This window comes from Coregonus clupeaformis, chromosome 37 (assembly GCF_020615455.1).
Source record: "Coregonus clupeaformis isolate EN_2021a chromosome 37, ASM2061545v1, whole genome shotgun sequence".
NCBI classification, from domain to species: domain Eukaryota; kingdom Metazoa; phylum Chordata; class Actinopteri; order Salmoniformes; family Salmonidae; genus Coregonus; species Coregonus clupeaformis.
In genome coordinates this window covers 30,741,948-30,766,981 of record NC_059228.1, presented here as the reverse complement: position 1 = coordinate 30,766,981, position 25,034 = coordinate 30,741,948, and the positions used below count along the sequence as shown (strand labels likewise).

The following is a 25,034-nucleotide window of genomic DNA, read 5'->3' as shown; positions in this document are numbered from 1 at the left end:
TTTCGCCAGGGAGCAAGGCTTTACTATAGAGCCCAATGACAACATGCTGAGTGCACAGTCAGCCAAGGCTTACTAGGTACCAATACTCCATGGGGGAAAATGGCATGGATAACTATTTTAAATATAAATGACAGATATTGGTAAACTAAAATTTTAACTCATAGTTGCAGGACTTTCTGGAACAGAAGCAAAGTGTCAGTGGACATGACACACTTGGTGAGAACTGAAACTTGCTTTTTAAACATTTGTATTTATCATGTTTTCCTGCTCATTGTAGAACATTGAGTGACAGTAGAACACGTAGCTATCAGAGGGGTTGGGTTGAATGCGGAAGACACATTTCAGTTGAATGCATTCAGTTGTACAACTGACTAAGTATCCCCCTTTCCCTTTCCCTTTCCTTTATTGTAACATAATTGAAAACAACTGATAATGTATGACTGATACTTGTGCAGTAAATTGTTTGGTCCTCTAGGGGGAGTCCTAATCCATATAATCAAATTAGTCTGGGTTGTCTATTACATAATTTATGGGTCCTGTTCCGACATCACCTGTTTTGATCTGGAATCTCCTTATAATAGTCTTGATTCCCCCATCTCCAATATGAATGTTTCTCATCTCGATTAAATAACTCCACTTTCCCTTTTTTCCATAATTTTGATTACTGACCATTCCTGCAAGGCAAGTTGGTACAATACATCTGTGGACCCAGGTCTAAAAGTGCAGGTTACATATTTATTAGCACATCTAACACCTTCTCATCTTCCCTATCTCAACAGGACTTATAGTGAAAGTTAGACAACATGGGGAACATAACTGTTCGTGAGGAAATTGGTGTCTTCTGTTTGTTTTAGTTTTTTTGCTCTTTCTTCCTTATTATGCAAGGGTGTTTTCACATATAGTCCTCTTTAAAGGAACCGATATCAGTCCTCTTTAAAGTGAACTCTGGGGTAAAAAAAATAGCTAATGAACCCAGTTCTCTTTGTATTCACACTGCCCTTGCCTTTGGATGAGGACTCAACTATTTTGCCAGTTCACTTCAACTACTTTGTGGACTGAGACCTCTTTGCCTTTGAATGAGGACTCAACTCTTTTGCCAGTTCACTTCAACTACTTTGTGGACTGAGTCCTCTTTGCATTCACATTGCTATGTTTAGAAAGGAACCAAGATCTTTTTCCAACATGCACTCTGGGTTATTACAAAGTGCAGGACAAGCCATTCAATCAGAATGTGTTATCGGAGAGGTAGATATACCTACTTACATTTTGGAAACTAATAGATTGCATTTAGTTAAAATATGACACATAATAATTGTAATCAGAAGATACTATTAATATGTAGATTTGTTTGGTAACAGAATAAATAGCAATAGAATAACTGCAGAATAAATAATGCTGTAATTGAAAATTGCACACCCAAGGTAGGTTAGTGCCTCTTGAAGCTCTCTTAGCCTATAGATCACATATTGCAAACAAATAATCTGAACTAAAAACTCCACACATTTTGGAATTTCTGTGCGTCCTTGACAATCGCTAATCAATATACAAAAACAGCACACATTTATTTCTGCGAACCTGCACATCGTCATCTTCTCTCTTTTGTGGCACCAATGTGAGGGTTTATGGCAGGGGAAACGGTGTTGCAGTAGTCTAGTGTGTGGTGCGGGAATAATGACAAGCGAACCTGGGGAGCTTTGCGTTCACATTGTCCTAAAAAAGGGAACCGGATCACGGAATTCAAGCGAACCGAACTCAGACCACCTCTGGAGATTGTCTCAGTTCGCTTCGCTTCGGGGGCTCTTTTGAGTGGTCTGAGTTCCTTTGGAGTGTTCACTCTGCACAAAAAATTAAGCGAACCGCATTGAGTTCACAAAAATTGGCTGAAAGGGACCAAGTGTGAAAACCAGTGGAGGCTGTTGAGGGGAGGACGGCTCATAATAATGGCTGGAACGGAGTTAATGGAATGCCATTCCACTCATTCCGCTCCAGCCATTACCACGAGCCCATCCTCCCCAATTAAGGTGCTATGAACCTCCTGTGGTGAAAACACCCTAAAAGACATTCATTGACTATTAATTTTCCAAATCTAGAGATACTTCCATAGTAGCTACAGTATGAGGTCAGGTTGTAATATTATCATTCAGCTGATTTGCTCATGTCCTATTTTTCAGGAGTTTTTACTTCAGGTGCCCCCTTAAAATCACCAGGGAGGGTGGGAGACTCGCCCCTGTCGGGCTGTGGCCTATACACTGAACACATGGCAAGTTTACAGCTACCAAAATGAACTCAGTCAAAGAACTGCACACACTGATGAACTTTTTCCCCTCAGTGTTTTAGTAGTCTTTTCTGGATAGTTGTGTTATGTGACATACTACATAATTAATTCATGTTACTGCATGTTTGTTGATCCTACAAAGACTGAATGAAGGTTTATGTAAAGTTTGAATACATTATTGTAATGTTAATGTAAACAGTCTATTTAAACCAGTACAATATTCAATGGACAAGTGGGGCAAGTAAAGTGAATGTAGAATTGTTGGGGGGACACACACACACACTTTTTGGCCTTATTCCAAAAACCTAGAAACAGTCTCTCTTTGACCTGGATACTATCGCCTGGGAGTGGAGGAAATAATCTATACACTTTTATTTTTTTTATTTTTTATTTTTACACACCCATGTCTCTGTACCAGTACGCTTGAGGGAATCTTATTCATAGACAATTCACCACACACCACAGTTTAGCATCTTATGATCAATAAGAAAACACTAGAGCAAAGGAAACAAATGTTGAATTGAAAGAGATGTGAATATTAAAACAGACTTGTTGTTTTTCAGGTGGGGGCCACTGAAGGGACAGTATGTGAACTATATATGTATATATTTTTGTTGTTGTTGCATGCTCAAATATGCTTGACATTACACTTTCATAAGGATTCTTCTCTTATCAGCCACAGGTAATGGTGATAAAATAATGTGTCATTGCCAAAGCTTTCATGCAGTTCAACTGATGAAACAGGCAGTGTTATCAGATTATCAAGCCATAAATCATTTTACGTTGTCAACCTTATACTGAGTCAGGTGTAGGTTTGATGTGCCCTGTGGTTAAGATGTTTGAGCAGCCACACTGTCCCTTGAAATCTATCTAGCTATAATTCACACAGCATTAGCCTGCCTGGAACTTGACCTCCCCTTTACCTCAATTGACTCCCTGTCTCTCCCTCAGGAGTCATCATCCAACGAGGCCTGTCACGCTGTCCTGGATGACATCATCAGGAGGACTGCCCCAGACAGGTGCTTTGAGATTGGACTCATCGCCCTGAACGCGATGGTGTCTTTTCTACTCTTATATTATAGAAATTGAGTGGTCATTGCTATATACAGTGCAGTCAGGAAGTATTCAGACCCCTTAACTTTTTCCACATTTTGTTACGTTGCAGCCTAATTCTAAAATTGATTAAATCATTTTTTCCATCATCAATCTACACACAATACCCCATAATGACAAAGCAAAAACGGATTTTTTGACATTTTTGCAAATGTATTAAAACTTAAAAATGGAAATATCACATTTATATAAGTATTCAGACCCTTTACTCAGTACTTTGTTGAAGGACCTTTGGCAGCGATTATAGCCTCGAGTCTTCTTGGGTATGACGCTACAAGCTTGGCACACCTGTATTTGGGGAGTTTCTACCATTCTTCTCTGCAGATCCTCTCAAGCTCTGTCAGGTTGAATGGGGAGCGTCGCTGCACAGCTATTTTCAGGTCTCTCCAGAAATGTTCGATCGGGTTCAAGTCCGGGCTCTGGCTAGACCACTCAAGGACGTTCAGAGACTTGTCATGAAGCCACTCCTGCGTTGTCCTGGCTGTGTGCTTAGGGTCGCTGTCCTGTTGGAAGGTGAACCTTCACCCCAGTCTGAGGTCCTGAGCGCTCTGGAGCAGGTTTTCATCAAGGATCTCTCTGTACTTTGCTCCGTTCATCTTTCCCTCAATCCTGACTAGTCTCCCAGTCCCTGCCGCTGAAAAACATCCCCACAGCATGATGCTGCCACCAACATGCTTCACCGTAGGGATGGTGCCAGGTTTACTCCAGACGTGATGCTTGGCATTCAGGCCAAAGAGTTCAATCTTGGTTTCATCAGACCAGAGAATCTTGTTTCTCAAGATCTGAGAGTCCTTTAGGTGCCTTTTGGCAAACTCCAAGCGGGCTGTCATGTGCCTTTTACTGAGGAGTGGCTTCCGTGTGGCCACTCTACCATAAAGGCCTGATTGGTGGAGTGCTGCAGAGATGGTTGTCCTTCTGGAAGGTTCTCCCATCTCCACAGAGGAACTCTGGAGCTCTGTCAGAGTGTCCATCGGGTTCTTGGTCACCTCCCTGACCAAGGACCTTCTTCCCCGATTGCTCAGTTTGGCTGGGCGGACAGCTCTAGGAAGTGTCTTGGTGGTTCCAAACTTCTTCCATTTAAGAATTATGGAAGCCACTGTGTTCTTGGGGATCTTCAATGCTGCAGAAATTGTTTGGTATGCTTCCCCCGATCTGTGCCTCGACACAATCCTGTCTCGGAGCTCTACGGACAATTCCTTTGACATGCACTTCTTCTTCTTCTTCTTCTTCTTCTTCTTCTTCTTCTTCTTCTTCTTCTTCTTCTTCTTCTTCTTCTTCTCAGAGGTTTATTGGCAGACTACAATCATAAGGTGTATTGCCGCCACCTACTGTACAGGACAGTAAAACATTTTTGGGGATGAACAAATCATGCTAATTACCTAAAAGTAAATAAACACGAACCAAATTCACGCCACTATCCTGAATTTAAAACAAAATCGGTACTATTCAGATCCCTACACGGGCTCAGGAATCTGGGAGGGGGGAACCACTTCATTCAGCACTCATTTCGTCTGTAGAGTCCTGGAGATCCAGAAATCTATTTGCCGCCTTCACAATGATGTCTAGCTTCTTAGATGTTTTATTATTTTGACTAGTCCAATTTATCACTTGCGCTATAAACACAACAAAGTCCACCTTCTTCACTATTAGTATGTCGGGATCCTTCTCCTGCATGGCATTCACTGCAGACTGTGGGACATCCACTACCATCTCCTCTCTACTTACTCCTTCAGTTATTTTCACTACCTCCACATAGGAGACCTGCAGGATGGCCCTGATCCTAGCCACTGCGATCTCCTTCATCCGTACAGGGCACTCCGGGAACGTAATTCCAATCACAATTACAACAACATGCTTCATCTGACACTTCAACTACTATACATTTATTTATTCGACAAACACTTGACACGTGTCAAAACTTAACAATTGTAACACTGCAACGGCTTCTTTACATACGGTCTCACCGCATATCTCACATACCCAAGTTTTGCATAAGTTGGGAGAACCACTTCACCAAACGACAGTAAAACCGATAGGCTTTGCTCCTTCCTTCCGTCTATCATTCGATTCAATCGACGTGCGTCTACCACTCCTGGAATGTTATCCCTAAACCACACAGCCTCTATGTCCAACAAAACACCATTACTCTGAAAATCATAGCTTTCCACATCATACGTCGAGATCTTGTTGAGCCACAGAGCTATTTCCCTTTGCACTGTTGACACACACGAAATCAGCATCATACTACTCCTGGTCACTCAAACCGATTCCACTTTACCCAATTTGTCCTTCACCATCTTTGAGACAGCAAACGGGTCACCCAAAAAAACATCCTTGCTCGTGGATCGCACTCCAACCATAAACTGCTGTTCATTTCCAACTTTAGTCCTTTTCACTCCACTCTTCTTCACCATCGTCCACTCATTCTCACCAACTGTAATCGCGCCAAGAGAATCACACAATACTTCCGCTTCCGCCGTTGCTCCTCCAGTCATCCCCCGGACTCCCTCGCTCTTTGCTGTAAAAGATGCAAGAGTTTGTGTTCTCGAAGTAGCACCCATATTGTTCTCATTCCAGCACAGCTGTTGCTTCACCAACTTTTTCTCCATTTCATCCGCACTCCTCGCTGCCATTTCCCTTCCTGACCATGTCCTGACATGCACTGTCAACTGTGGGACCTTATATAGACACGTGTGTGCCTTTCCAAATCATGTCCAATCAATTGAATTTACCACAGGTGGACTCCAATCAAGTTGTAGAAACGTCTCAAGGATGATCAATGGAAAAAGGAAGCACCTGAGCTCAATTTCGAGTCTCATAGCAAAGGGTCTGAATACTTATGTAAATAAGGTATTTCTGTTTTGTCATTATGAGGTATTGTGTGTAGATTGATGAGGGAAAATGTTAATTTAATCAATTTTATAATAAGGCTGTAACGTAACAAAATGTGGAAAAGTCAAGGGGTCTGAATACTTTCCGAATGCACTAAGAGCTTTACATTAAGTGGCAAACAAGCCAGCTTGGGTCTTTCTGTCTCCTCGACTCCCTAACACTAGATTGAAACCTGTCCTCTGTCCTTTCAGTGGAGTTTCCCTAAACATTCTGGAACCAGGGGAATTATTCTTTGGAAACAAGTACTCAGCTTCCACATTCCACAGTAACAGAGGGCACAGAAAAATGTGACACACATGTACAGTGAAAGAAAGGTTGTCATTGTTATCAGTGATGCCTTGAATTGTATTGATAGTATCAGTAAAAGATAATTAAACTATTGTATGCTTACTATATATAAGGGTCTAATAGTGCTGTCTGAAAATATATTTTGAAGTAGGCCTACACACAGGTATGAAAATGACGTTATAATGGTATGTAGCAGACACTTTTTTCCTCCCCAATCTATGGTATGGAAGTTTCTAGCTTTAGCCTACTTGTGTTGAAATGTTGAACTCCTTTCACATGCATGGTTTATGTTATTGACTAACTGTAACTGGCACAATCATAATTGCATACTCGCGTCCTCGCTCATCTCTCCTTGCCTCCTTCTCAAAACCCATTGGATGAGAAAGCCAGATCTCTCCTCCAATGGCTTTTGAGAAGGAGTCGAGGAGCTAACCTTTGATGATATCATATGATCTGATGTGGCTTGTCCCCAGGCGAAGGAGATGGGACTGTATGGAAGGGAGTTTAGTCCAACTGTACTTATTCCTGTAAATCCACCATGGCTACTCCCACCTCCAGTAGTTGATCTAGAAGTGTTGGAGAGACTACAGAAAGATAGGGAGGGTGTTGATCCATCTGATTTCTTTGAGAGACGTCTGGAAACTGTGTATCAGGATTTTGTGGCCATTTACACAGATGGTTCAAAAGGTCCAAGGACGTACTGGGTCAGCATTTGTAGTGCAGGAATGTGGGGTGGAAGTCAGGAAACGTATTACAGATCATCTGGCTGTATATACGGCAGAGCTGATGGCCATACAGTTGGCCTTGCAGTGGGTGGAGGAAGTCAAACAAGACAGAGTAGTTATTTGCTCTGATTCATGTGCAGTGTTAATGAGTCTCCAATCCTTTAGCTCACATAGCAGACAAGACCTGCTTTATCAGGTGCTACAAACCCATGGCAGGATTAAACAGATGGGTATACAGATAAGATTTACTTGGGTCCCAGCCCATGTGGGGGTGGAGGGGAACGAGGCAGTAGATGAACAGGCTAAACAAGCACTTAGTAGTGGGGATGTTGATGTTGAAGAATCAATGAGCAAGGCAGAGGCAAAAATACTGATATATACAGTGATGGTGCAGAGATGGCAGGAGCAGTGGAATAGATATAATAAGGGAAGGCATTTATTTCAAGTACAGAGGAAAGTCGGGGAGGAGAGGACTGCAGGAAGGGACAGAAGAGAGGAGGCTATTTTTACGAGATTAAGGGTGGGATACAGCCAGTTGAATAAGACATTAAATGTGATAGGAAAGCATCCAACAGGAAAGTGTGATTATTGCCAGGAAACAGAGACCGTGGAGCATGTATTGCTACAGTGTGGGCAATATCAGAGGGAAACAGAGAGGATGAGATCTAGTATGAGGGAGAAAGAGATACAGGAAATTAATTTAAAGAGTATATTGAGTAGAACGTCATTATATATAGTCTCAAATATGTTGTTATCTTTTTTAAGCGCAACGGGGCTGGCAGGTAGGATGTAGTTTCTCCCTGTCTCTGGCCCACACTCCAGTACAGTAGGTGGCGGTAATGCACCATAACGTTGGATGCCAACCGCCGATAAACCCCACTGAAGAAGAAGAAGTAGAAGCTATGAGGGAACTGGACTGTGCCTTCAGTTCATTAAGCCATCGTTACGTTCTATCCACCAGTGGTGGTGGTTGTTGTGGTCATTCATTTACTCATCCAAAACACGATCATGGTCTTACATTTTGAGAAAGTAATGACATAGAGGATTTTTTTTTTTTTTACTGATCTCATAATTAATTTAATAAAATATGACAGGCTTAATTTAGATGTGATTAGGTATGATTAAGCCATATGGAGAGCAATTGATTTCCCCAGTGCAGACTGAAATTCACGCCAACATTTTGCCACGTTTCACTAATGACGTAATCTTTCCTTAGCTTTGACAACAAGCAGAAGGGGAAACGAGCTGTTCAAACGTCGACCAACCTAGTTGCCTACATTGTCAGTAGGGTACTGTAGTCATATTATTCACGGCAGAACATACTGAATTTTCGACGATCCTTTAGGAACAAACTACGATTCCGAAAATCGCTAAACTCGCTGTAAGGCTTCTCTGTTTGTGGAGTTGCTATTTCTTGGTCGGTACTAGCAGCCATTTTGGGGTTCAGACAACTAACCTGGTTTTGGAGGAGTACCTTGCCATCTAGTTAGTTAACTTAGCTAGCTACTTTTTTATCAAAGGAATTAGCTAGCTAAGTATTTATTTCAATTTTTCAGAGCGAAAGGGGGTGTCGTTTAATAAGAAGAGGGGATTTCTGTGACGAGTCCACGATGAATCCCGAATAGTAAGTAGCTAACGTTAGCTGTTCTGCAAGCTAGCCAGCTAACGTTAGCTGACCAACTGTCATACGTGCAAGCTAGCTAACTACCATTGTCACCGTGTTGTTTATTGAGGGCATATTAACGTTTCACACAGGTTAATCAATGTCATTACATGTTTGTTGTTTACAGCCAGTTAGTAGTTGTGAGTTTGCTAGCAAGTTGCTAAGTAGTCTTTACCATAGCTAACTATTCTTCAAAAATATTAGCTAGGAAACGTTACCTAGCAAGCCAGCCTACGTAACGTTAACTAACAACGTTAATCAGTGAACGATAACTGCTGTTGTCAAAGGGGAGAGTATTTTGGTTGGTAACTACTACTTACCTTTTTACTTAACATATTCAAGCTAGTAGTCTGACAATACAACGCACGTCTGCTAACGTTACATGTCATGAGATATGTGGTCCTCTGTAGCTCAGCTGGTAGAGCGCTTGTAACGCCAAGGGAGTGGGTTCGATTCCCGGGACCACCCCATACACAAAAAAAAATGTATGCACGCATGACTGTAAGTCGCTTTGTATAAAAGCGTCTGCTAAATGGCATATTATATGTTATGATTATCGTTAGCTAGATAGCTAAGTAACGTTAGCCATGCAAGTCATGATGGGAGTGTGTAACCTTACTGCAGCCTTTGTGCGCTTGTGGTCAATAATTAATGTAACTACCTTGCCTTTTCCATGACATTCAGTGAATTTGGCCCTCAAGTGGAAAACAACTAAGCAAGAGGACAGTCAGTGCCACCCCTGCTCTACATCTTGAGTCAGTCATGTGTAGGTCACGAGCATGCCTGCCATATGCCATGCCTCTCAACACATTCATTGGGTTGTTGGGCAATTCATGGTTTGTGTCTACTACTACCATCCCTCCATTCAGGTTGGCAAGTACCTGATTACTGTAGATTAGGCCTATAGGTTTCGTTTTTGTGATACATCTTTTGTATTTTAGCTCAGTTTAAATAATTGATTTCTCATCTATTCAACAGTCCCACTGGCATGACTGAACATCTGATTTGAAATGGGCGGCGGGTAGCTTAGTGGTTAAGAGCGTTGTGCCAGTAACCGAAAGGTCGCTGGTTCTAATCCCCGAGCCGACTAGGTGGAAAATCTGTTGATGTGTCCTTGAGCAAGGCACTTAACCCTAATTGCTCCTGTAAGTCGCTCTGGATAAGAGCGTCTGCTAAATGACTTAAAATGTAAATGTCTTCACAAGATTAAATTCTGATTACACAATATAGTGCATATGACTGCATTGCAAGGGTAGCCCTTTCCTTCCTTTTTTAGACAGGCACACTATAATATTGCCTCCATTTTTATAGTCAGTATAAAATCAGTTTCCATTTCAGTTATTTATTTGAAACCTCAAGGGGTATGTTATTAATTGTAACTCAGTTGTTCTTGAACTCTTAAACTGAGTATGATGTGTGTAGCATCAAATACAATTTTATTGGTCACATACACATTTAGCAGGTGTTGTTGCGGATGTAGCAAAATGCTTGTGTTCCTAGCTCCAACAGTGCAGTAGTATTCTCTGTGTATATCAATGATGTCGCTCTTGCTGCTGGTGACTCTCAGATCCACCTCTACGCAGACGACACCATTTTGTATACATCTGGCCCTTCACTGGACACTGTGTTAACAAACCTCCAAACGAGCTTCAATGCCATACAACACTCCTTCCGTGGCCTCCAACTGCTCTTAAACGCTAGTAAAACTAAATGCATGCTTTTCAATCGAACGCTGCTTGCACCCGCCCGCCTGACTAGAATCACTACTCTCGGCGGGTCTGACTTAGAATATGTGGACAACTACAAATACCTAGGTGTGTGGTTAGACTGTGAACTCTCCTTCCAGACTCACATTAAGCATCTCCAATCCAAAGTTAAATCTAGAATCGGCTTCCTATTTCGCAACAAAGCCTCCTTCACTCATGCTGCTAAACATGCCCTCGTAAAACTGACAATCCTACCGATCCCTGACTTTGGCGATGTCATTTACAAAATAGCTTCCAACACTCTACTCAGACTACATCCAATTTGCTATCACAGTGCCATCCGTTTTGTCACCAAAGCCCCATATACTACCCACCATTGTGACCTGTACGCTCTCGTTGACTGGCCCTCACTACATATTCGTCGCCAAACCCACTGGCTCCAGGTTATCTATAAATCACTTCTAGGCAAATCCCCGCCTTATCTTAGATCATTGGTCACCATAGGAACACCCACCCGTAGTATGCATTCCAGCAGGTATATCTCACTGGTCATCCCCAAAGCCAACACCTCCTTTGGCCGCCATTCCTTCCAGTTCTCTGCTGCAAATGACTGGAACGAACTGCAAAAATCTCTGAAGCTGGAGACACTTATCTCCCTCACTAACTTTAAGCATCAGTTGTCAGAGCAGCTTACCGATCACTGCACCTGTACACAGCCCATCTGTAATTAGCCCACCCAACTACCTCATCTCCATATTGTTATTTACATTGTTATTTATTTTGCTCATTTGCACCCCAGTATCTCTATTTGCAAATCATCTTCTGCACATCTATCACTCCAGTGTTAATACTAAATTGTAATTATTTTGCACTATGGCCTATTTATTGCCTTACCTCCATAACTTACTACATTTGCACACACTGTATACAGATTTTCTATTGTGTTATTGACTGTACGTTTTGTTTATTCCATATGTAACTCTGTTGTTTTTATCGCACTGCTTTGCTTTATCTTGGCCAGGTCGCAGTTGTAAATGAGAACTTGTTCTCAACTGGCATACCTGGTTAAATAAAGGTTAAATAAATAAAATAAAAATGTACATAGGGCAGCAGCCTCTAAGGTGCATGGTTGAGTAACCAGGTGGTAGCCGGCTATAATGGCTATTTAACAGTCTGATGGCCTTGAGATAGAAGCTGTTTTTCAGTCCCTCAGTCCCAGCTTTGATGCACCTGTACTGACCTCGCCTTCTGGATGATAGCGGGGTGAACAGGCCGTGGCTCGGGTGGTTGATGTTCTTGATGATATTTTTAGCCTTCCTGTGACTTCGGGTACTGTAGGTGTCCTGGAGGGCAGGCAGTGTGCCCCCGGTGATACTTTGGGCAGACTCTGGAGAGCCCTGCGGTTGCGGGCATATGTGGTTTCCAGTTTGTACAAAGTCCAGTGTAGTTCCTTGAGGGCCGTCGTGGTATCGGCTTGAGGGGGAATATACACGGCTGTGACTATAACCAAAGAGAATTCTCTTGGGAGGTAATACGGTCGACATTTGATTGAGATTTTCTAGGTCGGGTGAACAAAGGACTTTAGTTCCTGTACATTATCACAATCACACCATGAGTACCTAATCATGAAAGATACAACTAGGCTACAGTTGTATGTTCCTGTCTGCGCGATGTACTGGGAACCTAGCTGTATGGATGGGGACAGTATATCTGGAGAGAGCCATGATTCCGCGAAACAGTATGTTACAGGCCCTGATGTCTCTCTGGAAGGAGATCCTCTCCCTGAGCCGTCTACTTTATTGTCCAGGGACTGAACATTAGAGAGTAAAATACTCTGTAGCGGTGGATGGTGTGCACTCCCCCTGAGTCGGACTAGAAGTCCACTCCGCCGGCAGTGTCTTGGAGCAGCCTCTGGGCTAAGCCCAATTACCCTGGGGGGTACGAACAAAGGATCCAATTCGGGAAAGTCGTATTTCTGGTCGTAATGCTGGTGAGTTACCACGGCTCTGATATCCAAAAGTTATTTCCGGCTGTATGGAATCTGGGCTAATAATGTAAGAAATAACACACAAAAAAACACAATTCTGCAAAGTTGCTTAGGAGCTAGAAGCCGAGCTGCCATGTCTGTCAGCGCCATATTCACCCTTGTTGGCATGCTATGTTTGAAGTTCCACTCATTAACTTACACCTGGACAATGGACATCGCATAGGCCTATCTTATGTATTGTCTTGGCTAATCCATCAACAATTACCCCAGCCCACCCAAGCACTTTTGCTTTGGTATGACAATAACTAACTACCAGAGAGAGATCATTGCCTAGCAGAGGTCATTTCCACTCTCACACTATTGCCCCCAGCCCTTACACATCCCTCAGTCCTCTCAAGAGGTAGGGTACTTATCTATCCATCCCCACACTGCTTCCATGGACTCAAATGCACCTGGTGAACCCGGCAAACTGTCTTTGGGCTTCTCTGAGTTCCCAGTTACTAGCCTAAAGATTTCTTTGCGGTCCCAGTTGCTAGCCTGCAGAAAACATAGGCTACATTTGTGTTTTTGCAGAGCACTTGCTTTAGGCCTATCCTTTGCCTAACCCAAGCTCTAGTTTATCGCATCTGCTGGAGCTGAGCTGCTGATCCACAGACTGTTAGGGCCTGGCTGACACACTGACTCGCATTGACCCTCATTGACCTCTGTAGTAATGAGGAAAGGGAACCTCAGGTCTGATCTAAACCGTGCTTTTCCTCGACACCTCTTGTCTTATTAGACTGCCCTCCCTGAAGAGAGACCGAGACAGGAATGCTAAAAGTGCAGTATTTGATTCTGTGGCATTTGTAGAATTTTGTGATTGAATGCCATGGAGTGTGTTTGCATGTGTTAGAGGTGTGGGTGTTTTTTTAAAGGAGTTTTAAAGTCAAATGTCATGTGAAAGTCATAATGATGGGCAGTATCATGTGTTTGGTGTGTCTGTGTGTTTGCAGCATACAAAGTATAATTCAATCCAACTTAAAACATAAACAATGACTGTGATAGAGGAGTGGGATGGACAGTTTTTTGCTGTAGGCTATTCTCCCTCTCTCTTGCATGACCAATCAGCGGTACTACTAGCCTTTCATAGGGACTGTCATTATTGTCCTCAACCATCTGCTTAATGAAGAGGGCATGACTGGATTTCATTACAATGGGAAAGGAAAGGGACAGGGAGGCAGGAAACAGGCCTGCCTCAGAGCTTCTTAGCCTTGGGGCTGGGTCAGGTTCTTCCAAGCCTACCTTCCTTCCTTTGACTGTACTACTGGAGAGACTGGAAGAGGGTCCGAGCTGAAGTCCAGCTGCATTCCCCTCTACTGTGGAATGCTTAATCAGCTTACAGGAGTTTCCATATCTTTTTCTGTGTAGCCTAGTTGTATGGCACAGCACGTCTATGTTAAATAAACAACACTGCATACAGAGTGGAGGGGGTTGAGAGAGAGGGAGAGCTCTCTGTGTGTGAGTGTGCCTCGGTCAGAGCTGAACATGAGTGGACAATAGCTGTAGCCTATAGTTTGCGAGAGATTTATTTTGCTGGTCTGACCTATTTTGATAGGGAAGCATTAGTATAGCCTAATTCACACGGTTGAGAGTGGGACAGGATGCTCAGCATTTTGTTGTCCTCATGCATCGATCCTAATGGTGTTTCTTCTCATATAAATGAGCATAGCATGAATTGGTGTATTTAAGTAAGCATCAGTGGAGCAAGGAATGGTGTTTTAGAAGTTAGGCCTATTGTTTCTTTTTGCAAGATTAGTGTTTGGCAAGCTCATGCGGTTGCTATGCTGTTTTAGTACAGGGTTAAAAGCCTATTCGACATGAGGACCAGTTAGTCATGTTTGTGTGAGTGTGTGTCTACGCGTTTTGTGTATCTCATAACTGATCAAGGTTAGCAGCACTCTGAAATCTGAGCTGATGAACTACAGGGAGCTTTGGCAAACTGAACAACAACATTAATTGTCTGAGCTCAATTAAAGTAGGCTTCTTGGTGAAGTCAGGCACAGGCCTACTAAGTTGGTAGTGTATTCCGTTTAACATACTACGCTGTTGTCAGTCACAGTGCAGTCTTTACCTCTTAAAATGTCCTTGTGAGTGTGTATCACATGAGAACTGAAACATTGACCTCCCCAACTGACCTTTATGTGATTTTGCTGATCATGCACAGCTCAGTATTGTGAGGTTTAATTTCATTTGCTTGTAAAACCACATAAGCTGCTGAAATCACTACTTTTCTGTACCAATAAGTATGGAAGTTTGTGTTGCTGTGTGTTTGGACTTGAATTGGCCTGTTTTCAACTTGTGTGTTATTGTCTATAAATGGGTTGGTGTGAAAGAGCTTTTTAGGTATTATGCAAGCGTCATAAGACATCAGACACATCCTCGCTGCTGATTGTGTGGTGGTGAGACAAAAATAGTTATCCTAAGCATTTGCCCAACGCAGCATCTTGCCCAACGCACTGAAAGCAATAGGCCTAACAGCAATGGCATCTTGGAATTGTCTGAAGCATGATCACAATTAGATCTCTTCTGGTGAGACGGTGAAGTGTGAAGAAACTGTTCTGTCTGAGGAAGCAATCAAAGCTAATTAGGTCTGTCCCCGAAAAAAATTAAAATATTGGTCGACCAGGAGTCTTCTGTTCTTTCGACCAATCAATTGGTCAACGTGTATTTTTCAATATATAGACAAACTATATGCACTGAGCTTGTCTGATTCTTTAAGCTTGTTTTGTCTGATTTCATAGGGCAACAGATAATCTTCCATTTGGGACTTATTTTATTGTACTGATCAACATTTGCATAAAGTAGCTTATTTTAACCAGTAATGATATCATTCAAGAGGCAAGAAGGGTGCAGCCCCTAGGAGCCCTATTCTCTCTCTCTCTCACACACACACACTGACTGTTTGCTGAGTCAATAGATCATCTTTGGCTAATGGAGAGACGTAATGAGAGACAGATTACTTCAGGGGTCTTCAACCATTTCTTGCCCAGGGACCCCCTCACAGGCAAACTGGGGACCCAGGGACCCTCATCATGTCTTATCATCAGGGGAATGATAATGGCAAGGAGAAGTAATCAACATTTTTGTATTATCTTGACATCCCCACATTATAATTGGAAGAGTCTATTAGCTAGAAAGAGAGCCTATTCGCGGGCGCTTTTTCAAAGCCTATGACCGATACTCCAGTGAATGTAAGTGGCTCAATATTAGGAGTTGAGAAATAAAATCATTAGAAAGATATTCTCCTCTCTTCTACTGTAGGTATGTAATTCAACGTTATTTAATTATGTTGCTAGCGATATTCATAGAAATAAAAAAGATACAAATGTCACTGTTTTGCAAGGGGTCACCTTGTAGTACCTCGGGGTCTGCGGACCCCCGGATGAATACCCCTGGATTAAGTGAATTAATAAAGTTTTGGTGGCAATCAGCTTTGAAATCAGCATATTTTGTGTTATGGTATCACAAACAAAGTACTAGGGTAGTGAATTGATGTTCGCTGTAAGCTAGGAAGGAAAGTTAGCCTACAAAGCTAGAAGTTACCATTATGTTCTAGCATTGTAAAGTGTTCTAACCTATATTGACATTGTTTTGTTAAGTTTCAACATTTTTACATGTGTAGCATTATTTAAGTGTGTTAACGTCTGTGCAGCATGAGTGCAGCCCAGACTCCCAGTTCAGGCTAGCAATGAGTAAGTGGAGCAGGCACGGTACGTGTCTCGCACTCACAGACGGGCCTAGATAAGTGGCGATGGGAGTAGGGTGGCGGGTGGAAGAACGCAAGCAGTTTTGCAAGCGGTGCTGTTCGTGGTGCCCGTGAGCGCCAAAAGATGAAATTTGAAGTCATGAGCGGCCACCACACATGGTTCACCAGTGAGCATCGTTCATCTTGTCAACCAATCAATTTTAATGACTGCATTCGAGCTGACAACAACCGGGACCACTGGTCTCTCTATACACGGTAGGCAGATTTTCTCTGATAGAGTTGATCTGTGAGACACATTTTGACAGAAGTACCAAAAGTAACAAAAAAAGGTTTGAGTATCAAACCGTTTTTCATGTTCTAGTATCGAAAAGGTACAGAAGTTTCAGTATACCGTGCAACACTAATCAGAACATGACGTTTTTCTCTTTCACGCCGAGGCTTGGTGGTTATCGAAAGGAAGAGAGCTGGGAAGATTTTAAATACATTGAGAAACTAATGTCACTCTCAATGGATGTAAAAACAGACTGTTTACTTGCTGTTTGAGGTGAAGAAAAAATTAGTTTGAGAAGCTCCACTGCTCATTAGTGTAGTTAAGACAATCAGAAATACTATCAGACATCCCCAAATGGGAACATTTATACATTTACGTGCAGACCAGGTAGCCTAGGCTTACTTCTATGTGTAATCAGGTGCGCGTCCTTATTCAACAATGACAGGAGCAGCGCTCCAAACAAAAGCCAGCGAATAAATTGACAACTTGTAAATGGAATGAAATGAACCAAAACTTGTTTCTCAAGTGTCACATAGGTTGTGTCACAATGTGTCCACTCCGACAATGAGAATGTAAATTACTGTTACTGAACAAACGATAGGCATTAATGGTAAATGTACTACTGGTGATTAGGGCAGGGAATTGCCAGGGACCTCACAATACGATATCACAATACTTTGGTGCCGTAACGATATGTATTGCGATTCGATACTGTGATTTTGTGATTCAATGTTCCAAACATATTGCTTATCATATGTCAGAGGGACAAGAGAGAGCCATGAGAAAACACGTTTTGATCAGTCATGGAAATAAGTGTTTTAAATTATACCCAGGATGCATTATCTTCAAACATACTGTAGTCCTAAGGAATACTCTCAAACGGTGTCAGGTCAAAGCAGTAGCCATTTATGGAAAACCAATGCAATTTCGAAATTAATTAAATTTAACTTATTTGATCAATTTTATCAAATTGCTTGGTGTGCCAAGGCAAATACCCTCACGGCACGCGTGCCTTATGTTGCAAATGCCTGTTTAAGAGTGATGGCCTGTGCCATCCCTCCTGCCTCCGCAATGGATTCGTCCACTGAGACGGGCGCGAATCAGACCTGTGTCTCGTGTGCCATGAAATAAAATATATTTGCGACCGCTCATCTAAAAAAATCTGTCAACCAACAGCCTATCGACCAAACAATTGACCAGTCGACTAAATGGGGTCAGCCCTAAAGCTAATGCTGTCTTCCGAGTTTAGAGTCCCAAGCTTGACAAGGCTATGCTTTTGTTGAAACTGTGGGAAATCTGGAATCCTGTTGTTTTAAAACACTTTACTCCTCTCTTCACAGTGACTATTTATTCAAGCTGCTCCTGATCGGTGACTCTGGTGTCGGAAAGTCATGTCTTCTACTCCGATTCGCAGTAAGTGTCCTGTTGATTTGTCCATGTCCCATAAGTGTCTCATAGCCATTCATAAATTGCTCGCACTAATCACTCATTAGCTGTTCATAGGCTGAACTAGTCATATTAATAATGTCATATTAGTGCACTGCTTGGAGTAAATTCAGCATGTAAGAACTGGATGCCCTGTAATGCGAACCAGTTTCAATCAATCATAGGAATAGTATTCAAATTCTATATTAATACTTATGTATGTTAATTTTACTTATCTTGTTTACTCTCCTATTGCGGTGAATGATCATACTTTTGATTCGTTTTTTCTCTTGACTGAGAATGTATGAAAGGATTTGTACTTTGAGCAGGATGTGAGTGCTTGTTCCCTCACCGACTCCTCTCCCCTCTCCCCAGGATGACACATACACAGAAAGCTACATAAGCACAATCGGAGTGGACTTCAAAATACGAACTATAGAATTAGATGGAAAGACCATTAAACTTCAAATCGTAAGTGCTTCCCCGCCACATCTTTGTTTTTCTAAAATGGAAAGGGATACGCCAAGCTATACTGACAAGGACCTAACAAGTATGCCTTTCTGCATCTGGCCACATTTGTACCATGGAATTTCTGGAAAAATGCCATTGTAGGCATTCCTAAACAGAACCTAACTCTAAGATTGTTCATCAAATATCCCAAGGCAGAGGCCTCCTACATTATTAAGACTCATGGTTGACTATAACATTGTGAATTATCGATTAGAAATTCCCTTCTCTCATCTGTTTGAGGTGCTTGCGTGTGTTGGTCTTATTTGTCACAGTTGGTGAATGTGCGATGAAGCAGCATCAATTTGCAGGGTTGTCCGCGGGTCCTTAGTCTTAAAATATTTAATTAATTTATCTAAATTAAAGGCTTTAAAATGTCTTAAATGTTCTTAAATTCAGTTTTCAATGGTCTTAATAAATGCGACCAGAGATGACTACAGTGTTTCTACTATGTTGTGCAGCTGCTTAATTGTTGCCACCACGGCAAAATCGGATGAAAAAAATGTAGATCCAATTATAGCCTACTCCTACCGAGGCGCATTTTCAAGATGCTAGAGAGCTCCAAATGTAGCCTACGACTCTGTATGCGCGTGTGCCACTACAAGTTGGCAGTGGCTAGATGAGCGAGCGCAGCGAGTAAGGTAGGCTACAAAATAGATTGCTTGCAGCTTGGCTAGTTAGCTCACTCGTTAGCTAGCTAGTTAACTATTCAGATATTATATGATTTGGTCAAACAGTAAAGTTAATTCTCTTCATAAAACCTGCAATGAAAGTGTCTGCCCTGCCCATGTGCCTGTTTCTCTGTGGCCTGCTGCAGTGATAATGAGCGAGGCACGTTTTACTGCCTTTCCCACTGCACTCCTGTAGAAAAAAAAAAATAGTAATCTGATTCTAGCTGTAAGAAAAAAACGGCTATCCTGTGTAATACTCAGGGCCTAAAATTAAGACCCACCACCTGCCAAACGTGGGTAGATTTTGGCATTGTTGGGTAAGAATGTCTAATTCACCAGCCACGTTGCTGCATGGTAACACTCAGGGCTCTACAGTGTGAGCATTTAATAAAAATAGTAAAGTATGGCCACCAGTGCTAGTTTTGATTTTATAGCGAAATATTTGCTGCAGTAGCTGTTTTCAAAGTATTTCTGCCGTTTTGTTTCATATCTGGTAATGCACAAAGAAATCTGAATCATAACGTTATAGCTATCCCACCTTGCGCAGCAACATTACCTGTCTGGGGGGCTGTGACCACTGTGAGTGCTGAAAGATTAGTTTTTAGAAGCAATGGGCACAGACATCAAACTTGGTCTAATATCTCGGAAGTCTACTAAAGTGAGACATTGTCCTCATGTTTCTTGGCCATTTACATGGTTTTGTTCACAAGCTAGGTTGCTTTTCAATTTTTTTGTTAACTCCCACTGCTAGCAAAAAGAGACATTGTTGGCCTGAACTAGTGACATATTCTAACAGGCACACATGACTCAAGTGGCCATGTTACCAAAGTAACCTTAAAGGGGCAGCTAAATATTTTTGTCTTGATATTTTTGTTAAAATACTCAGGTCACAGAATATGACATTAAATCGAGCAGTATACCACATTACTTCTTACTAGTAATACATTTCTTGTTTTAGAAACATAACTAAGCATGCCCATCTGTTTGTTTTGTGTTGGCAACAACAAAAAATGTGGTCTGGAAAATATTGTGGTGGCTGGTAGATTTATTTAATCTACCTGCCACAGCGGCTGGTATACAGAAAAGTTAGTTTTAGGCCCTGGTAATACTTGTCACAATTGAACAGTTGAAGAGAGGATGTTCTCAGCTTTGTGCAGGTATATATTTTTTTTCTCAGCTGTCTGTTTTACAACTGAGATATTAATATGGATTTGAGATACGGAGCGCGCGAAATGAGCATTGGCCATTGCGAGCGCATTGGGCATTAGGCTATGACCGCAACGTTTTTGTTAGGACAATAATTACTTTACTGTTCAATTAAAGCATGGCTACTTCCAGTGACAATTATATTTAGAGGTAGTGATCTAGCTAATGTGTTTTGAGTTTGCACTTACCCAGCTGGTGAATTGCACCAAATATATTAGTCTGTTAGCCTACCAGACAAGCTAAATTACTTCTATGCTCGCTTCAAGGCAAGTAACACTGAAACATGCATGAGAGCATCAGCTGTTCCGGACCACTGTGTGATCACGCTCTCCATAGCCGATGTGAGTAAGATCTTTAAACAGGTCAACATTCACAAGGCCGCAGGGCCAGACGGATTACCAGGACGTGTACTCCGAGCATGCGCTGACCAACTGGCAAGTGTCTTCACTGACATTTTCAACCTCTCCCTGTCTGAGTCTGTAATACCAACATGTTTCAAGCAGACCAACATAGTCCCTGTGCCCAAGAACACTAAGGTAACCTGCCTAAATGAATTCCGACCCGTAGCACTCACATATGTAGCCATGAAGTGCTTTGAAAGGCTGGTCATGGCTCACATCAACACCATTATCCCAGAAACCCTAGACCCACTCCAATTTGCATACCGCCCCAACAGATCCACAAATGATGCAATCTCTATTGCGCTCCACAATGCCCTTTCACACCTGGACAGAAGGAACACCTATGTGAGAATGCTATTCATTGACTACAGCTCAGCGTTCAACACCATAGTGCCCTCAATGCTCATCACTAAGCTAAGGACCCTGGGACTAAACACTTCCCTCTGCAACTGGATCCTGGTCTTCCTGACGGGCCGCCCCCAGGTGGTAAGGGTAGGTAACAACACATCCGCCACGCTGATCCTCAACACGGGGGCCCCTCAGGGGTGCGTGCTCAGTCCCCTCCTGTACTCCCTGTTCACTCATGACTGCATGGCCAGGCACGACTCCAACGGCATTATTGAGTTTGCCGATGACACAGCGGTGGTGGGCCTGATCACCGACAACGACGAGACAGCCTATGGGGAGGTGGTCAGAGACCTGGCCATATGGTGCCAGGACAACAACCTGTCCCTCAACGTGATGAAGACAAAGGAGATGATTGTGGACTACAGGAAAAAGAGGAGGACTGAGCACGCCCCCATTCTCATCAACTGGGCTGTAGTGGAGCAGGTTGAGAGCTTCAAGTTCCTTGGTGTCCACATCACCAACAAACTAACATGGTCCAAGCACACCAAGACAGTCGTGAAGAGGGCACGACAAAACCTATTCCCCCTAGGGAGACTGAAAATATTTGGCATGGGTCCTCAGATCCTCAAAAGGTTCTACAGCTGCACCATCGAGAGCATCCTGACTGGTTGCATCACTGCCTGGTATGGCAACTGCTCGGCCTCCGACCGCAAGGCACTACAGGGGGTAGTGCGTACGGCCCAGTACATCACTGGGGCCAAGCTTCCTGCCATCCAGGACCTCTATACCAGGCGGTGTCAGAGGAAGGCTCTAATAATTGTCAGACTCCAGCCACCTTAGTCATAGACTGTTCTCTCTGCTACCGTACGGCAAGCTGTACCGGAGCGTCAAGTCTAGATCCAAGAGGCTTCTAAACAGCTTACACCCCCAAGCCCTAAGACTCCTGAACATGTAATGAAATGGCTACCCAGACTATTTGCATTGCCCTCAACTTGATGGAACCTGCAGGTACCCTGTATTTGGCGGAGTGTGTGTGTGTGTAGCAGCATCTATTTGGCAGAAAGAGAAAGGGCATGCGTGTGTTTGGCCGTCTCGTATTTATGACAGTGACTGAATATCTCTGCTGTGTATTGACGCTGACAGTGGGACACGGCGGGACAGGAGAGGTTTCGCACGATCACATCCAGCTACTACAGAGGAGCCCACGGCATCATCGTAGTCTACGACGTCACAGACCAGGTCAGTCTGTCTCTTTAGCACAGTCGATCTTTACCTTTTCACTGTGTTTGGGTTTTCTGGCTTCTTTTCCAGAATTGAAAGTCAGGAGTGCAGGTGAATTAGTACTTTCAAAGACTTACTTCACAAATATCTTGCCTACCCTGACATGTTGGTGTTGATTATCTTTCTTCGTCTAGGAGTCCTTCAACAATGTAAAGCAGTGGCTACAGGAAATCGACCGCTACGCCAGTGAAAATGTCAACAAGCTATTGGTGGGGAACAAGTGTGACCTGACCACAAAGAAAGTGGTGGATTACACAACAGCAAAGGTAAGGGCTTCCAACCAAGACAATGGGTTATCAGATGGAGCAGGAGTAATGCATTTTTTCCAATTAACTCTTTGAAAAAATGGTGTAGGTGCTGTGGTTACCAAACTTTCAAATTGAGATTTTGTTGAGGCCCCCAAACATTCAAAATGGTTTTGGACACAATCGGGTCTCTGCAACCCAGTAGTAAAATAGTAGTAGTAATAGTTTACAGTCCTGTCATGAATGCAGCAGCAGCTCCCCTAACCCTCTCTCGCCATTCCTTTCTCTGCAGGAGTTTGCAGACTCCCTGGGGATCCCGTTCTTAGAAACGAGTGCCAAGAGCGCCACCAATGTGGAGCAGGCCTTCATGACCATGGCTGCTGAGATCAAGAAGAGGATGGGCCCCGGGGCCACGAACGGAGGCAACGAGAAGTCCAATGTCAAGATCCAGAGTACGCCTGTCAAACCTGACTCGGGGTCCTGCTGCTGAGCGAGAACCCCACCACCCACCAACACCTCTACCCCCACCTCAAGCACCCCACTCTGGCCTGTCAGCCCCCTCCACCTGGCCCCATTCTTCACCATGCCCCACCTACCTAGCCTAACAGTAACCGAGAGAGGGAGAGTCCGATAGAGATTGTGTGTCAGATGGACAGCCCCTCACTGGCCCCCTCCTGGTGAGGCTTTACCACACACCCTTCCCCGGACCTCCTCAGAGACAACTGATTTCGTTTGCCCCCGCAGTTAACGCCCCCCCGTTGTGTGCAGGTTTATGAGAATAATGTGTCTGTGTATCTCACTGCATTCCTACTTCAGGGTTGGTCTGTGGTCAAATTCAATTCTATTTTTTGTTCTTCTGTCCCCCTCTTTTTTTTTTTTCTTCGCTTTTGTTTCCTGTTGGTTGTTTTGCTGTTTGTATCAGCATGTCTCTCTTTAAGGTGTTTATTCGCCAATATGCGTGTCAGCCAACTGCACAAGTCTCACTGTCTCACGAAAAAGTACTGAAAAATGTGTATGTATGATCTGATTTGCTAGTTCTTTAGACTTCATTACTTAATCTCTGAATTAAATTTGTGGCTGCTCAACATGTCAGATTTAAACAAAAATAATAAATATTGTACTTCCAGACTGTATGATACAAAGATCTGTCTGTGATTCTTGGTGGAATATGTAGAAAATGTGTTTTATTTGTTCTACATTTATGGCAAATATATTGCACCAGTAATTTAATATTGGTTTGCAAATTGGCCATTACCTGTGGAATATTTCCGTTCAGAATTGCATATATAAAACACTAGGTTCTTTTTTCATAATAAAGGCAACTGAATACAGTTTTAAAAGAACTCTGTTCCCATTTCTCTAGCACTGTTTACCTAGTTTGGTGTGTTTGCTATATGGATAAGTGTGTAGATTTGTTTTATAGTATAAGGTCAGAACAGAATGCCTATGTATCACATTCTCATGAGACCCCCCCCACACATCCCCACCCCCACTACACCAACTGCTCATTTCAGACACATTCTAAGGAAAAGGTCAGAGATTTACAGTTCCTTGGATCTTAGCTCTTACAATATGCCAGGCCACATTTAAGGTTTGTAACTACAGTATTTTCACTGACCTGGCCTCCATTGAGCTGCTCCATAAGCAGCTGAAGTGTGACCTGATTTCCAGTAGACCCAACTCAGAATTTATAGTTGAGGAAATACTGTCCCATGAATCTGGGGCCTGTAGACAGCCTATTTCAGATGACTCAGCTTTTAGAGCAAAAACTCATTATTATACTTGAGCTCTACACTGCAACTGATTATACATAAAATGAAGTAGCCATATAATAGGTTTGTTTAATCAGAAGGAGCAATGTGTAGTTTCACCAGGTTTATTCTGTGAATGAGGATAACAGTCTGAAAAAGTTTTCCATGGTGTTTAAAAGTTAACATTCCCAATTGATTACTACAGTAACAAAGACACTAGTTAAAAACATGTTGCACATTAAAAACGCTGTAGTTATGTCTGAGCACTCTATTCAATCAGATCCGCTTTAGCCGACAGCAGTGGAGGTGGAACTGCGTTAGAGCTGTCCAATCCACAAGCGGCTCCCGGCATTATACCTAAAGCGGACATTGCCATTGGCTGCACCGAGTCTCATTAAGAGAAATCCCATGCAGCTTGTTTACATTTTAGAACACTGGAATTTGAGATCCAATCTACAACCCGATTCGGCTGATAGAAATCCTCATTATTTAGTTTAATGATTTTCAATTTGAGCATAATTATTTCTATATAGC

At 42.7% G+C, this 25,034-nt stretch overlaps 1 protein-coding gene across 2 annotated transcripts; it reads left to right on the top strand.

Annotated features, from left to right (window-relative positions):
• The first annotated feature begins 8,490 nt into the window (after positions 1–8,490).
• LOC121553755 (ras-related protein ORAB-1) lies at positions 8,491–24,092 on the top strand. 2 transcript variants are annotated; one of them, XM_041867120.2, is made up of 7 exons: positions 8,491–8,674; positions 8,850–8,917; positions 18,006–18,078; positions 18,466–18,561; positions 22,367–22,462; positions 22,639–22,770; positions 23,042–24,092. In XM_041867120.2, the coding sequence occupies exons 2-7, from the start codon at positions 8,904–8,906 to the stop codon at positions 23,237–23,239; spliced, it is 609 nt and encodes a 202-aa protein (XP_041723054.1). In that variant the 5' UTR covers positions 8,491–8,674; positions 8,850–8,903; the 3' UTR covers positions 23,240–24,092. The 2 variants fall into 2 exon arrangements, with proteins under 2 accessions (XP_041723054.1, XP_041723055.1); XM_041867121.2 differs by having other exon boundaries at positions 8,493–8,582.
• Positions 24,093–25,034: the final 942 nt, after the last annotated feature.